At 35.2% G+C, this 16,338-nt stretch overlaps 1 protein-coding gene across 1 annotated transcript in view; it reads left to right on the forward strand.

The window, feature by feature from the left end:
- The first annotated feature begins 5,459 nt into the window (after window positions 1-5,459).
- Window positions 5,460-16,338, forward strand: part of LOC112520756 (DEAD-box ATP-dependent RNA helicase 8-like) — a 15,239-nt gene continuing 4,360 nt past the window's right edge. The window contains exons 1-4 of the mRNA XM_025129287.1: window positions 5,460-5,898; window positions 8,609-8,669; window positions 14,119-14,353; window positions 15,769-16,007. Of these exons, the coding sequence (XP_024985055.1) occupies window positions 5,549-5,898; window positions 8,609-8,669; window positions 14,119-14,353; window positions 15,769-16,007 (885 nt within the window). The 5' untranslated portion in view covers window positions 5,460-5,548. The remainder of the gene's footprint in view (window positions 5,899-8,608; window positions 8,670-14,118; window positions 14,354-15,768; window positions 16,008-16,338) is intronic.

Genomic DNA, 16,338 nt, shown 5'->3' on the forward strand with positions numbered 1-16,338 from the left:
GTGGAGATCATCTAAAATCCCATGTTTTGGGGGTTTTCAAAAATAATAATCAAATTAGGGTTTAATTACATTCAATAATTTCGGTAGGGCATTAACTTTGGATTTCAGAATGTGAGAAAAAGAAGATATTGCAAAGAAACTGGATATAGAAATAGAAGTCAGTCAATTAACGTAAAGAAAGCATAAAATTACGTTTCAAATTATAAAGCATAACTTACCGGAAAGGGTTGTTGCCATACTATTCTAAGATTCATCGTCTTGGTGCGAACGATCAAGAGGGAGAGACGCAATTGATTGGGTTTTAAGAATCAAATCCTGAATTGCAATGTAATCCAGAGTCCAATTGGTCGACTTTAATCTGAGATCAAGTTTCAAAACCCAAAAACATTCTCAATTTCAACAAACCTACGATCTGCATGTGTATTCTGTCATGCGTATTACAGTTTCCTCTATCATTGATGGAAATCAACAACAAAATTTGGCGTCAATCGAATCTAGCATAGCCCTCCATGCAATCAATTTTGGCAATTATTTTAGGTGTTTTCATGACAACAAATATTTTGAAAATCAAAATTTTTAGTAATCTCTTTAACTTTATCAAATTTTGTTTTTATATTCTTGAGTTTAGAAATTTATTTCGCAAAAAGAAAGTTGATTTAAGAGAATTTGCAAATTGTATGAAAAAAGTAACGTAATTTAACTTGATTTTTATTTTGGGTAACGTACTTTTAAAACTTCCATTTTGATACCTAAGATGTAAAGTTTTAAACATTTAAGTATTCGGATAACGATTAAAGCATTAATCGGTTATCAAGTTGATGTGGCGAGTGATATGGTATCTTGTTAGTGTTTCAGCAAATTATACTAAGTTGAATACCATATCACTCACCACATCATATGGTAATTGGTAACCGGTTAATATCTCAATCGATACTCATGTATTTAAATGTTTAAAACTTTTACGTTTTATGTACCAAAATAAAAGTTTTGAAAGTACATTACTTAAAATATAAATTAAATTAAAATACATTATTTTTTCATGCAATTTGCTCGGAAAAAAATGAAAAGTAAAGAAATATAATTTTGACAAAAATGCTTTTGATTTAACAGTTTAGCATTATTGGTTACTTATTAAATCCAATAGTAAATTATAATTTTCTTCCCTGTAGTTTGTAAAAAAATACGATTTTGTCCCCATTAATTTATAACTATTTTCATTTTTATAATTTATTGTTTTAGTCATTATGGTTTTACGGAAGTAGTTTGAGCTTAGGGACGAAAATAACTAAAAATTAAAAATCATGGGACATAAAGTGTAATTTCTGAAGTGCAGGGATGAAAATTGTGACTTTTAACATACCACATGGACTAAAAGCGTAATTTACTCTAAATGAATTTATACCGGAAATTTTAAGAAACTATGCTCAATGACCATCCGTATATCAAAAATATACTCTATGGTTATAGTATATAAGAAAATATGCTACATAGTTTACCCTCATTTACACTTTGACTTCACATGAGATTCTATTATGTACACTTACATGATTTCATTGAAACTACTCCCCTTTGATGGTAGACGTTTTCTATTTGCGCGTCTTAATCTTATTTGAATGTGATGTGATCTCACTCATTTACGAATTTGAACACATTTTATTAGATCGTTCTAATGATTGCTAAAATGTTTGTGATGAAAACCGTGATTACTGGTTCTAAAAGAGAACAAAACTTTATATAGGAGCACACCATGATTAACCTACTAAGTCGATTAATAAGTATCATATGTCACAAGCTTGAAAAGTTGATAAGTTTTAAAGTTCGCAAACAACTCAAATAATTGATGCACTGACAAAATTTCATTCAATCAAAGAGTACATCTTGTGATAAAAATACAAGTGCTTCTAATTGTATCTAAGGTAGCTAACATATCATGATAAGCTATGGAATAAGCAAAGATCATTTATCAAAACCTTGTATCCTATGGTTGATGTCATGTATGATGCAATGTAAGGGTTGTTTCGTCATTCATCCTCTTGAACCTTTTATAAAATGTCTTTGTACAGTGTATCGTATTTGTGACTTACTTTAATCTTTTAGAACATCTCCACCAACTATGCTAAATGAGAGATTTTGAAGTTTTTTTTTACTTGAACAAACATGTTAAAATGTATTGCAAACGATTTGAGCTTATGATTTCAAAATATTGCAATATAAAGAATAAATCTAAATACCATCAAGTTAAATGTCTGATGCATCAACGGATAATCAATCAGACCCTTATGCAATGCAATGACTACTTTAACGAGGAAAAAGTGAGAGAACCCGTAAGTTAACAATTGACAACAACTTTGATGAAACTTTGACGATTTTGTAGAAATCGACTCCTATTTTACGAGAGGGTTAGATTAGTCAAATTAGGTTACCTTCAAGTACATACGGGGAGACTGTTCAAATTAATTATCGTGCTAAAACTCAAATCATTTGTACTTTTTTTGAGAATAGAATAGGATACTTCTTAATGTCATGGGTGGATTTCCTTTCGGGTGGGAGTCTCACGCTGATTACGTGTCCTTTTTGTTTTTTTATTTATCAGATGTATCTCCTCTTTCCAAAATAAATAAATAAATTGTAATCTTGTTGTGTTTTCATTAAACAACAATATTTCATCATAAACTTATATATAACATAATTATCATCAGACCAAATTGAAAGACCAAAAAAAAAAAACGTGGAACATTAAAGAAAACGTGTAAACAAAAAATAAATGTGATAGCTCTTGTCGATAAACATTGGTGTAACTGTAGGGGTATAAATGAGTCGAGCTTTTAACGAGCTACTCGAACTTGAGCTTAATAGCTATCGAGTTCGAACATAAAATAAAACTCAATTAAGGGTTGTTTACTAGGTGTTTACCCGAGTAAACGCTTACCAAGTCAAATTACGTTACAAGATAAATATGGCAAAAACCAATAATCTTATCCTGTAAAAATGAAAGCATGGACGAGAGTCTTGCCCGGTAAGTGAGAGTGACATCTCTTACCATGGTTAGCGCTTACTGGGTAAATTGTTGCACATGCTAATGTTTTAGTGGACTAAAATTTTACCTGGTAAGTTGGTCATAATGTTGAATTTTATCGATAAACGCTTACCCAGATAAGCGTCGTTTGGTAAACGGTCTCTTAAGTCGAGGTCCATAACACTAGTTTTTGGCTTGACTCATCCGAAAGCTTGATTAAACTTTACAAGCCAAGCCGAGTCATTCGAGTCTACACTTTTTCGAGCCAAACATATTTATATGCTTATAAACTATATAATCAAAATATAAAAATTATAGAACTTGACTAAATAAACGAGTTGATCGATCTCAAATCTTGATCTAAAAAAATGAGTATCGAGCTCGAACTCAAATATTGAGAAAATATCTGAACTCGAGCCCCATTTTGGAAAAATTAATCAAACTTGAACCTGATATTATTTTTTCAGTCAAACTTGAATAATCTGCTATTCGACTTTATTGGAATCATTCACAACGCAAATTGTAACTACTCCCAACTTTTCTTATGTTAATCTTTACCCATGAAAATGTAATAATATTTTTATATTACTTTTACTTTTAATAATAATACATTGAGAAATTTATTAAAATAATCAATTTTCAGGGTTAGTTTTACCTTCTAGCTATTTTCTCTCAAAATTTATCAAAATAATCATAAGTCTGCAATTATAGACCTAGCTAAAAGACAAATTTTTTACGCTTTCTACCTCTATCTGTAAAAAAATATTACATTTTTCAACTAGATCCGCAAAAAAAATTACATTTCCCACTCATGTCTGCAAAAGAAATTAATTTTCCTAAATATTTTTATGTGTTATAGAATAATCGAAAGAACACAATAATAGAATGAAGATAATGTATCTGTAATTCTTGTTAATTAAAAGTCCTTTAAATAAGGATAGTTACAATAAATATTAATTATAATCTATCTATAATATATTTTATCTTTATTTAAATAATTATATCCTTCAGACGATACACTTAGGTGCCGTTTACCAAACGCTTACTTGGGTAAGCGCTTACCAAATCACTTTACTTTACCGGATGAATATGGCAAGGACTAAAAATCTTACCCGGTAAGAGCGAATGCAAGAATCGAGAGTCTTACCCGGTAAGTGACGACAATAACTCTTACCATGGTTAGCGCTTACAGTGATAAATTGTTGCATATGATGCGTTTTAGTGAATAAAATCTTATCCGGTAAGTAAGCGATAGTGTTGAATTTTACCGGTAAGTGATTACCGGGTAAGTGTTTAAGTAAACGGCCCCTTATACTAGGGGGGGTGTTTGGGATTGCTTATCAAAACGACTTATTAACTTATTTCAGTCTGGTACCGGAGATAAGCAGTTTTTTAGTGTTTGGGTAAAAAAAAAAAAACTGCTTATACCGGTGCCAAACCGGTAATAAGCAGTTTTTGATAAGTTAATCCGTAGTGACTTATGAAAATCGACTTATTATCGATTTACCATTTTACCCCTTTCTAACACTTATCTCTAATAATCATTGATATCTCTTTCTCCATCTCTTCACCTCTTCTCCATCAGGTACGTCTTCTCCACCAAAACCAGTAAAACCAGTTGCACTTCTCGCCATCACTTTCTGCATCACCATTTTCACAATCTTCATCTCTTCTCCACCATCTTCTTCTCAATCAGCTGTCAATTCSAAGTCAATGGCGTCTCGAAGCTTCATCTTATGGTTACACGGCCTRGGTGACTCTGGTCCAGCCAATGAACCCATCAAAAACCTCTTCATTTCACCTCACTTCACCAACACTCGTTGGTCTTTCCCATCTGCTCCATCTCAACCTGTTACCTGTAACCGTAAGTCCCAATTGTTAATTAACAAATTCATCTTCAATTTTACCTTCGATTTGTGGGGTTTCGGTTATGAATCATATGTGATTTCGATTAACCAATGCATCTTCGTTGAATTTAGGTTTTCGGTTTTGTTGCTGTCATAATAAACTTCAAATTGGGTGTTCACGTGGCATGTTTTGAATAATGTTGCTTAAAGTATAGTTCATATATAAGATCGGTACGAAGTTAACACCTTCATCCCGCTGGTGACGATTTGATGTAGAAGACTGTCATTTTTGGTCATTTTACAGATATAAGCAAAATTTGCCAAACACTAAAAAACAACTTATCAGCTTATTGCACTTTGGTACCGTTAAAAGCTAATCCAAACACTTTTTACAAAACTTCGATTTAATACCATATAAATTAATAAGCACTTTTATAAAAAAACATAAGTTGTTTTAAATAAGCGATCCCAAACACCCCTAGGTATGATGTTAAAGTTCATTTTAATTACTTGAAAAAAAAAAAACACTTTCTAACCACTACTGTGCTTGTCTACACTAGTACACTGCACCTCGCTCACTGGCGTACCCAACCCTCGATCTGAAAACACACACTCTTACGCGCACACACTCAAACGCATCATCTCTCCCAACAAAACGAGCTCTTTAATTAACGATCATCTTCAGATGAACGATAACAGTGGTAACAACAGTAACAATCGCCGGTATCCTCCCGGTATCGGAAATGGTCGCGGCGGCGGCGGATGGTATGGCGGTGGTGGAGGTGGTAATTTTCAAGCAAACCCTAATTACCACCATCAACCTCGAAATGCTAATCAAATTCAACAGCATCAGCATCAACATCAGCAGCAGCAGCAGTCACAGTACCTGCAGAGACAGCAGCCCACACAACAACAGTACAATCAGAAGCAGCAGTGGCTAAGACTGAACCCTAATATCCCTGGTTCTTCTACTGCTAATAGTAATAACTATGAAGTCGAGAAAACCGTGCAGTCAGAAAGCAGCGTTGATTCAAGGTCAATTTTTAAATTCCAAATCTATAACCGTTTTCTCGAGCCTTTACAAATATCTGATTTTATATTCTTGAGACTGCAATGACCGTAAATCAATTGACTTTGTGTAAAGAATTTACAAGCAGGTTACATCTATACGACAATTCTTACCTTCGAGGTGCCTACCTATATGTGTATACTTCAGATTTCAGATGTTGTCATATACTGTCGTAGTCGTATAATCAACGGTGATGTTAGATATTTGTGTAGATTTACTCCAAGCAGTATCTGATCCAGGAAATTCATTGACTGGGGGAACAGCTGCCACCACACATTTAATCAACATTAGCGTTTAGCACTAGAGAAAACAAACAAGTTCATCTCAGAACATTTACCATTTGACTAAAAAAGGGAACATTTAGCAAAATCAAAACGGCAAAGAGCAGTAGATAAAACAAACGAGTTCATCCCAGAGGCCAGAAACCGAATAAAAGCCCAGTGAGCATTTAGCAAAACTAAAACCAAGTTCATCCCAGAGGCCAGAACCCAAATGAAAACAACAAGTTCATCAAACAGCAAAGAAATCCAAGAGCAAACAGCAAAGATGTCAAAATTTAGCAGGAGCAATAAGTAGATAGCAAGAATAAATAATTGAAATTTGAACCTGATGAGAGACAGATCTGGCTACTCTGAGTGCAGAATTAGCAACTAGGGTTAAAGACTTGAAGGTGGATTAGCAACTAGGTTGGAATTTTGAATGAGCCGTCTGCCGCTTGACAAGAAAGGAGCCAGGATGTATGTGACTCTGTGTCACTTCGTGAGTGCAGGAGTGGTCGCCGATGATGGAGATAGCTGTGGCCTGGGGGGAATGGCGGATGGCTGGGGGCAACCAGAGGGAAAAGGCAAAAAAATATGTAGGTCACAACTTTTTGACTGGGAGCCTTTTCCTGCACCCCTTTAAAGGTAAGGCCGCCCCTGTCCTACTTTGACATAACGAGGCATGGGTGTTTTACGATTTGCTGGTTTAAGGAACTCATATACCTGCAGGCTGCAGGTTTTTCAAGAGTACACAGGCTCTTTTATGTATGGTTGTTGGTAATCTTGGAGATGAGTCTTATATTTGTGTATGTATGATTTGTGTAAATGTTATGAGGTAATATAGTGGTTCTGGAATCATAGCTAGGAGTGTGATTTTGATTGTATCGAAGATCTGTTTAATCTTGGGAAAATTGATTATCTTGCAATAAATACTATGTTGCTGTCTTTAGAGTTGCTTAGTTTAGTGGCCATATTAAGCACCTAGACTTGTGAGTTGTGATGCCTCCAGCAGTTTTAACCAAGTGTTTATGAATATCAAATTGATACTCATATTTTTCATTGGATACTTATGTAGAAAATGCATGTTCTGACGAATGCTGGTGAAATTTGTTCATAACAGTTGCGAAGGGTCAGTGATCTGATATAGGAAGCAAGTTTTTTTTTTCCAGGGAGCAAATTTTTCAGCTCCCAGAAGAGACGCAGGTTATTATGCTTCTTGATGTGCCCCCACATTCTTTTCAAACTGCCATTGGTAGTCTGAAAAGCTTGAAAAACTATTGGTATTATATGATAGGACAATAATAAACTACAATATTTTGTAGTTGGCTAGTTGCAACTTTTTTCTGTGTTTCTGCTTTATGTTTGCCCTTGTTGCTGCTACCTCTTCGGTTTTTAGTGATGCTATCGTGCTTTTCAGTTTTCGATTGCAACAATTTCTATCAGGCCATATTTGGAATGATTGTTCTCAAAGTTTGGCATGGTTCAGTCCTTGAATTCCATACATTCCAGTTATTAGTCTAATAGTCTCTCCTCTCTCTTATACTAAAACTCCTGCAAGCACTATAACTTGACTTGACTAAAATATACTGCTACGAAGCCCTAGAACTTGCACACATTGTGTTTCCTTGAACACATGCAATTTTAAAGGGCCAGCACGGGGACCCACATGCAAGCAAGCACCCCACCCTCCCACATGTTGGGCATGTGGGTTTTCAGAAGATAGCGTAGTCAACAAAAATTTATCTTTGAACTTCTATGTGGTGCTCTTCGTTCAGGGGTTTGAGCTTAAGCAGATGTATAATTATTTTATTGGAGAGATAGAGAGGATACATACTTATGAATGTAACCCTACCTAGCATGAATATTTTCTCATGCCTAAAGATGCTTTTTTTTCTTGCTTGTTTTTGAAGATTGTCGTAATTGGTGGCCAAACAATTAAAACTTCTCTTTATCTTTGATTTTGTCGGAAGTGGTGAGATTTGGCTGTCATCCCATGGTCTAACGTTTTCCAAGTCTGCGACCAATGTTTCCTTGATTTCTTATTTGCATCCTTCGACCATAGAGGCCTTTTTTCTAGATAAAAATACAGTTACAAGCCCTACCAGGTATATGAAGTTCATATTCTCAATAGATAAGCTATCAAAGTCTTAACTTTCTTATTTACTTGGTAATTATTTATTTCAAGAAGTATTACTTAGATTGATACTTGCATCCTTTTGGTGCGTGAGATTTTCTCCTTTTCACCTTTTTTTGCTTTTATAAAGTTGGGCAGGGTTGGGAGTTGTTCTACCCATTTGATATTTTCCTCATTAGGCTTTAATTGGATAATGTTTCAACACATGCCTGTGCATATATAATTGATAACCATCTATAAGCGGGTTGTGAACTTATTTATTTATCCATTATGTGGGTTTAGCTCTCAAGATTGGAAGGCACACTTAAACATACCTGCAGTGGATAGCCGTTACAAGACTGAGGTATGCATGCAACAATTGACATTACGAATATGCTGCTTAATAATAGTAAATCTTTTAGCATCTTGTCTTCTTACTTTTTTATTAGTACATTTTCTTTTAAAGCTTATTTATATAGTAAGTACCTTATCTATATTTTATGGATATCAATGACTATCTTCTTGCACAAAGGAAGTGCTATATACTATTGTTATATATCTGAAACTTGCTGGTCTAGATCCCTCCCACCCAAACAAGTATTCTCTTTTCACTATTGAATGTCGAACGTAGTACTTCCCCACGTAAAAGTTTATATGAATTTGTTTACCATTTAACACCCTTATTCACATATTATTTTGTGTACTTTCAATTTAGAAGTCAATCTTTTTTAAATTAAATAATATCATAATAATTTAATGTTGGAAGTTGCCTGTTTGAAGCTCAAAAGTCAAGAAGATGTGGGATGGAGTATCGGATGGCTGGTTATTTGTCTTAAAAGCTGTTGAAGCATGTTTTGGATTTCTCTATATTAATAGCTAAACTAAACTTGCGCTTTAGTACTTTCATGGACTATTATGTTAAGGAGTTATATGAAATAATAATGCTCTTAATCTAAATCCTTGAAATGCATTGTTTCAACATGTCTACACTTGTGCAATCATCAAGAGGTTATTGTTTACCTTTTTTATGACCTTACTCAAAACTAGCCTTTAATCCTACCTAGTTGGGGTATGACAATCTAACAATAATACCCTTAGACATTGTAAAAAGAGAGAAAATGGATCGTTGTACTTGGACTTTTTTATCCATTGTATCCGTCATCGTCTATCTTTTATGTCCATTTCTAGTTATATCCGAAATTGCTTGTCATTTTCTATTACATCTTCTATGTTTATTTTGGCCTATTCCTATCTCTTTAATACCTTCCTCTTTGTACAAGTCATTGCTTCTAATTTGTGCTCTTGATAGTCGGGTGCTAGCAACTGGAAGTTGCATTTCTTTAATTTTTTTAAGAGCCACCTAATGATTTGTTCCACATAGATCTACATTTTTATGATACCCCTTCTCTAGTAGCCACATCCTGTCTTGACATTTGCATTTGTACTGATTAATGGTGTGTTCATGTTGTCTTATGATGGCCCCATATTTTAGAAAGATACCAAGCATGCCACTTTTCTTACAGATTGTTCAATACAAGATATCACATTTTAGAAAATTGATCACTTCCATCGGAGTTCGGTGCTATTTCGAAAGTAATGGCTCTTAGTTCAAAAAATGTAATGCATCCTCACAGTGGTAAAATCTATATTGTGAAGGTTTCACATATTTTTTGATTTCATAGAGAGCTTAAAGCGTAATGAAGATGCACTTTATATTTTTTGTATTAGTGGCAGTTAATTTATATAGTGGGATAATGGGAACACATGCTTTAGTTTATATTCTCATATGAATGGTTTAGTTGAGCCCTATATGGAAACATTGCATGTTTTAAAAAAAAAGATTAGTTTTTGCTTGACGAGGATGTGCTTCCCCTTGCTTTAAGGTGTACCTGTGCAATCTTGTTATGATTCAGTCGCAATTCTCTGCCATCAACACCTTAATCTTTCACTATTAAGTGAGCTGTAACTGAATCCTATGATGAACAATACATTAAGGTCTTAGGTTAAGTGATAAGGAAAAAATATCTTGCTCCTTCGGAACTTTGAATGTTCTTCTTTGTTGCTTCAACACATTTTTCTGTCCTAAGTCCTCGCATAGTTTTAGTGATCTGGGGATCTTTGAGAAAGTTTCTTTTTTTCACCCAAGTATGTTTCTTTGCATCAAGGTTTTTGGGGAGGGCCAAGTTAGCAAAGCAAAAAGAATAGAAAGCCTCTCACTTAAAATTAGTTGGAGAGTGCTAAAATGAGTCAGGAATTACTATAAGATGGTCCATTTTTAGGAGTCAGAATGTGAATAACATCCTTTCATGCTCTAATATAAGGCCAACCCTCATGGCATACTCTTATGTCCTTCCATGTTAGTATTTGCCTACACCTACGTGCCTTGCACACTCCTCTTGCTAAAAGACTTGTGTTCTTACCAAGGAACTCAAAGGTCTACACTGGAGATGACCAAAGCATATGAAGTGGTACCTTTGGGACTTGGCAAAGAAAAGTCTATCTTGGTATAAGCCCAGGAAATATAGTAGAATGATCCTTTCCATAGAGTTACAAGTTGAATAAGTTTGGCAATTTCTATAGCTACAAAATTTATGTCTTTATCCGTCCACATTGCAAATTAATGTGAAGATCTTCTCAAGGAATTAAGGTATTGAAACAAGTGTCTGCTTTAACTTGCTCTTTAGTAAGTAATTTAGATATGATCAAAGTGTGGAATTCTTTTTTTATTTTACTTGTCTCAGAAGAGGGAGGTAACAAAGGCTATATATACACAAAGAATATGAGAAGAAAAAAGGAAAAGATTTCCTAAGATGTCCACAGCAACTAATTGCATGGAGCTATTACCCATAATCTTAAATTCCTAATTCCTATTTTACAATGATATCGAGTATCTTGTAAGGATACCGAGTATCTCTAAGGATACTGAATATTTCTACACCCCCTCAAACTGGGGAATATATATTGATCATTCCTAGCTTGGAGCATAGATTTTCAAATGCCGGTCTTTGGGGAGCTTTAGTAAGGATATCTGCAATTTGTTGTTATGGCGGCGTGTATCCAATACTAATAAGTTTGGCATTCAATTTTCTCGCTTATGAAATGTCGATCAATCTCAATATGCTTTGTCCGATCATGGTGGACCAAATTTTTTGCAATTCTTATAGCTGCCTCGTTGTCACATGAGAGTTTGATTGACACTGAAGTTTCAACTTTGAGTTCATGGAGAAGTCTCTTAAGCTACATCCCTTCACATATTCCGTGTGCCATTGCCCTATATTCGGCTTCTGCACTACTTCTGTACTACTTCTGCAACAACTGATTGTTTCTTACTTCTCCATGTGACAAGATTGCCCCATACAGAAGTACAATACCCTGAAGTAGAGCTCTAATCAGTGAGAGACCCGCTTCAGTCTGCATCAATGGATACTTTTATACCTCTATCCTAACCTTTGATAAAAGCAATTCCTTTTCCAGGTGTCCCTTTGAGATACCTCAGAATTCGATATGCTGCCTCCATGTGTTCATCTGTGGGATTGTTCATAAACTGGCATACAACACTTACTGGGAATCCTATATCTGGTCGTGTGTGAAAGGTAGATTAGTTTTCCCACTAGCGTTTGGTACCTTCCTTTGTTTATTGGAATGTTGTCTTGCTTGGATCCCACCTTGTTGTATAGATCCATTGGCGTGCCAGCTAGTCTACATCCAAGCGTGCCTGTTTCTTTCAGGAGATCTGGAACATACTTCCTTTGCGAGATAAAGATTCCTTTTCTTGATCTAGCAACTTCCATTCCGAGGAAATACTTCAACTTTCCAAGATCTTTAATCTCAAATTCCTTTGACAAAAGGGTTTTGAGATGGCCAACTTCTATGTGATCATTGCCAGTCAGGACTATATCATCAACATAGACAATAAGGGCAGATACCTTTTGATCAAAGGTGTGCTTAACGAAGAGCGTGTGGTCCGCTTGGCATTGAGTGTATCCCATTCTTTTGAGAACTTTAGAGAACCTATTGAACCAAGCCTGTTGGGACTGTTTTAGGCCATAGATTGATTTTTTGAGTTTGCATACCTTGCCTTAATTTTTCTCTGAGTTGAATCCTGGATGGAACGCCCATGAAAACTTCTTCTTCAAGATCGTCGTTGAGGAAAACGTTTTTTACATCGAGTTGGTGCAGCGGCCAATCTAGGTTTGCAGCGATAGTTAACAAGACTCTGATGGTGTTGAGCTTGGCAACCGGTGCAAATGTTTCTTGTATCTCTCAATCGAGTTGGTGCAGTGGCCATATGATTGAGTAAATCCTTTAGCTACCAATCGTGCCTTGTATCTCTCAGTTGTTCCATCAGATTTGTACTTCACTGAGAAGATCGATTCGCAACCTACTGTCCTCGTTCTTGGTGGAAGGTCTGTAATTTCCCATGTCTGGTTCTTCTCCAACGCCTTCATTTCTTCAAATGTTGTGTCCTTCCATGTTGGGTTTTGTAAGGCTTTGTGAATAGAGGTGGGAACCTGAGTTTCATCCAAAGATTATATATACACAAAGAATATGAGAAGGAAAGGAAAGGATTCCTAAGGGGCCGTTTACCAAACATTTACCCGGTAAGCGCTTACCGGTAAAATCTAACAATATCATTTACTTACCGGGTAAGATTTTAGTCCACCAAAATGGTATCGTATGCAACAATTTACCCGGTAAGTGCTTACCGTGGTAAGAGTCGTCGCTCTCACTTACCGGGTAAGACTCTTGGTCCTTGTCTCGCTCTTACCGGGTAAGATTCTTGGTCCTTACCATATTCATCCCATAAGGTAATGTGACTTGGTGTTTACTTACCCGAGTAAGCGTTTGGTAAATGGCCCCTAAGATATTCACAGCAACTAATTACAAGGAGAGATTACCCATAATCTCCAATTCCTATTTTACAATTATATCGAGTATCTTTAAGGATACCGAGTATCTAAGAATACTGAATATTTCTATACAAAGTGGTATTTTGAACCAAAGTGGTATTTTGAACTCTCTCCACCCCCACAAATTTTTTGATGGCTGACTAGGCATATTGTTCAATAAAAAATGTATTACTAAAATTTCTAGAATACCCTTAATGAATGATAAGGGAATCTTGTTGACTGAAAACAACCCCATAAATATTTTAATGATGACAATGGGACAATATGTAATCATAACTTAAGAAAAATTGCAATTGGATCCACCTTATGGGATTGGTATTGACAAATAGTTTATGATTCTAGTCGGGTTGTCATTTACCAACCTCTTATTGCTTCTTACCGAATAAGAGGCTCTTAAGCAGTATGAGGTGATGTTATTACCAAATCTTTTCTTCTTTCCCTCTGACCAAAAAAGCAATCGCTGAGCGGTTCTCTTACCGAACCAGCGACCAAATTGATGCTCACTGAATCGACATTTAGCAACAGATTTAGTAACAGAAAAGACGCGAATATATTGCATTTAGCAACGGATTATATTCCAACCGTTGGTATTTTGAGGATGAAAAACATTGCTCATGCATTAGACGCTTAGGCCAGAATACTTGGTAAACAATCATTTTTTAATCTGTGTTTTATCCAGACAGAGCCTCTTCGTCAGATGGTGCTTACTCAAATTGGTGGTAAACAACCCTTTACTTGATATCATGAGTGATGGCAGATGATCCCAAGAGCAAACCATCAAGATATAATAGTACTAATATTTGTAATGTAAATCAGATAGCTGGATATTGATACCGATAACAACTTTCCTGTCATTTTATATACTTTTCCATGAGATGGTTTGAATGAACTGTTATTTTACAGGATGTCACAGCTACAAAAGGAAATGAATTTGAGGACTACTTTTTGAAAAGGGAGCTACTTATGGGAATCTATGAGAAGGGTTTTGAAAGACCTTCCCCCATACAGGAGGAAAGCATCCCTATTGCTCTAACTGGTAGTGATATTCTTGCTAGAGCAAAAAATGGAACTGGGAAAACAGCAGCCTTTTGTATACCAGCTCTTGAAAAGATTGATACAGACAACAACGTCATCCAAGGTTACTATTCCTGGAAACTGTTATATTTTTGCATTTATTCACTTATCTATATAGATTCATGAATCACCTTAGATATTCATAGTTATTTGTTGATGACATGGTATGAAGTGTAATTGTAGGTGCTGTTTGTTTATTTTTTCACTAACCTTGTATGGATTAATGTAAATTGTTGTTTGTTCGTTGCGCTGAATAAACTGTCTGAATGACATAAATGACTATTTTACCCCTTATTGTTTTTTTTTCCATTAAGCTCTTGCTTTTTTCCCTCTAAAGTTTGACAATGAAACCCAAATACAATCCACATTTTTCTCACTTATGTCATCAAACACCTTATGTGCATTCTTCACTCCACCGATCTTCTTCTCTGGCCACTAAGGGCATGTTTGTTAGCTGCTTAATGAGCTTAATGGGACTCGCAACTTATTCGGTCAACTATACATGACTGTTTGTGAAACAGGTACAGGAACGCAATATATGAAATATGTAGGTTTTGTTTATAATAAACCCTGTACTGCTTTATCTTTGGAGGGATAACATGATGACTGTTGCTTTAAAAAAGAAATTGAGTAGTTTGAGCGTCCCTTATTAAGTGTAGTGATAAATGGTTTTGCTTCCAGAGGAATAAATTTTAGAGAATCTTTGGATCATAGATTTGGTGCTTTGGCATGCAAATATACTTTTTGGCTTTTAACCAGCAAATTTGCTTCTAACTTTCGTATTGCAAGTGACAATAGTTTACTGCTGCATGCGATGACACTTTGGTGTAAATCCATCTGACTTTATCGTTTATTTATTGTGGGTCATTTCTTTTTTCTATATGGTTTTAACATGGCTTACTCTCTTCTCAACCTCCCAAAAAACTAAATTGAGAAAGATGATCAGTTAATATCAATGCACAGCACAGTGGGGATGTTTGGTTCAGGTTGGGGAATGAAAATGAGTTTAACCTGGAACGAAAAATTTGGGCTTTTGGGAGAATGGGCCCATTATATTATATAAAACCAAACAATTTCTTTTATTTTCATTCCCATTGATTACTCCGTAATACCTCTAACCAAACACCCCCTGATACTTCATTTGCAGTGGAAGACACTTTCAACATTCTTCAGTTTTTGTTCTCACCTCTCTAGGTGCCCTTCCCAATAACTAAATCTCATTTTAGGTGTTAAATGAATATGTGTTCTTCTCGAAATCACAATCAAAAGATTAAGTTTTATTTGATCCTTGCAATACAAATGTTCCTGATATCATCTACTCAGTAAATATATGGATCTAAGCTTTAACATTTTAAGAATAGGTCTTTAGAACATGTTTCATCAGTGGGAGTTTGTTGTAAGACCAATAAGTGTTTTTTCTTGGTGCCAAAGTCACCTTTGAATCCTATATCTAACTTGCTGCTTCAATAATAAATGCAGTTGTCATACTAGTTCCAACAAGAGAATTGGCTCTTCAGACATCACAAGTTTGCAAGGAACTTGGAAAGCATTTACAAATTCAAGTAATGGTCACCACTGGAGGAACAAGTTTGAAAGATGATATTATGCGCTTATATCAACCTGTGCATTTACTGGTTGGTACTCCTGGAAGAATTCTTGATCTAACCAAAAAGGGAGTGTGCATTCTCAATGATTGTGCAATGCTGGTGATGGATGAGGTATCATGAATAACATTTGTCTGTCCTTTTGGCAATTTTTCGAATAATAAATGTGTGATAAGCAAAGTAAATTCATTTATCCAATAGAAATAGCATAACATTATCATAGATATCTAAAAAGATGTAGGAAACTTACTTTTTGAAAAATGTAGTACATGCTACATTGCTGTAAGATGAAGTATACATGATAACATGATGAAAACATCTAATGCAAGGGAACTTCTGTTAAGCAGTTTGCTGTTTTGTATCGTCTTATATAGTTCTCTTGTTGGATCTTCCCAATTCATTCTTCTGTTAATTTTTTTTTTGGGGGCTTTTATTTAGGACTTCC

This window comes from Cynara cardunculus, assembly GCF_001531365.2.
Source record: "Cynara cardunculus var. scolymus isolate 2C chromosome LG 11, CcrdV1, whole genome shotgun sequence".
NCBI classification, from domain to species: Eukaryota; Viridiplantae; Streptophyta; class Magnoliopsida; order Asterales; family Asteraceae; genus Cynara; species Cynara cardunculus.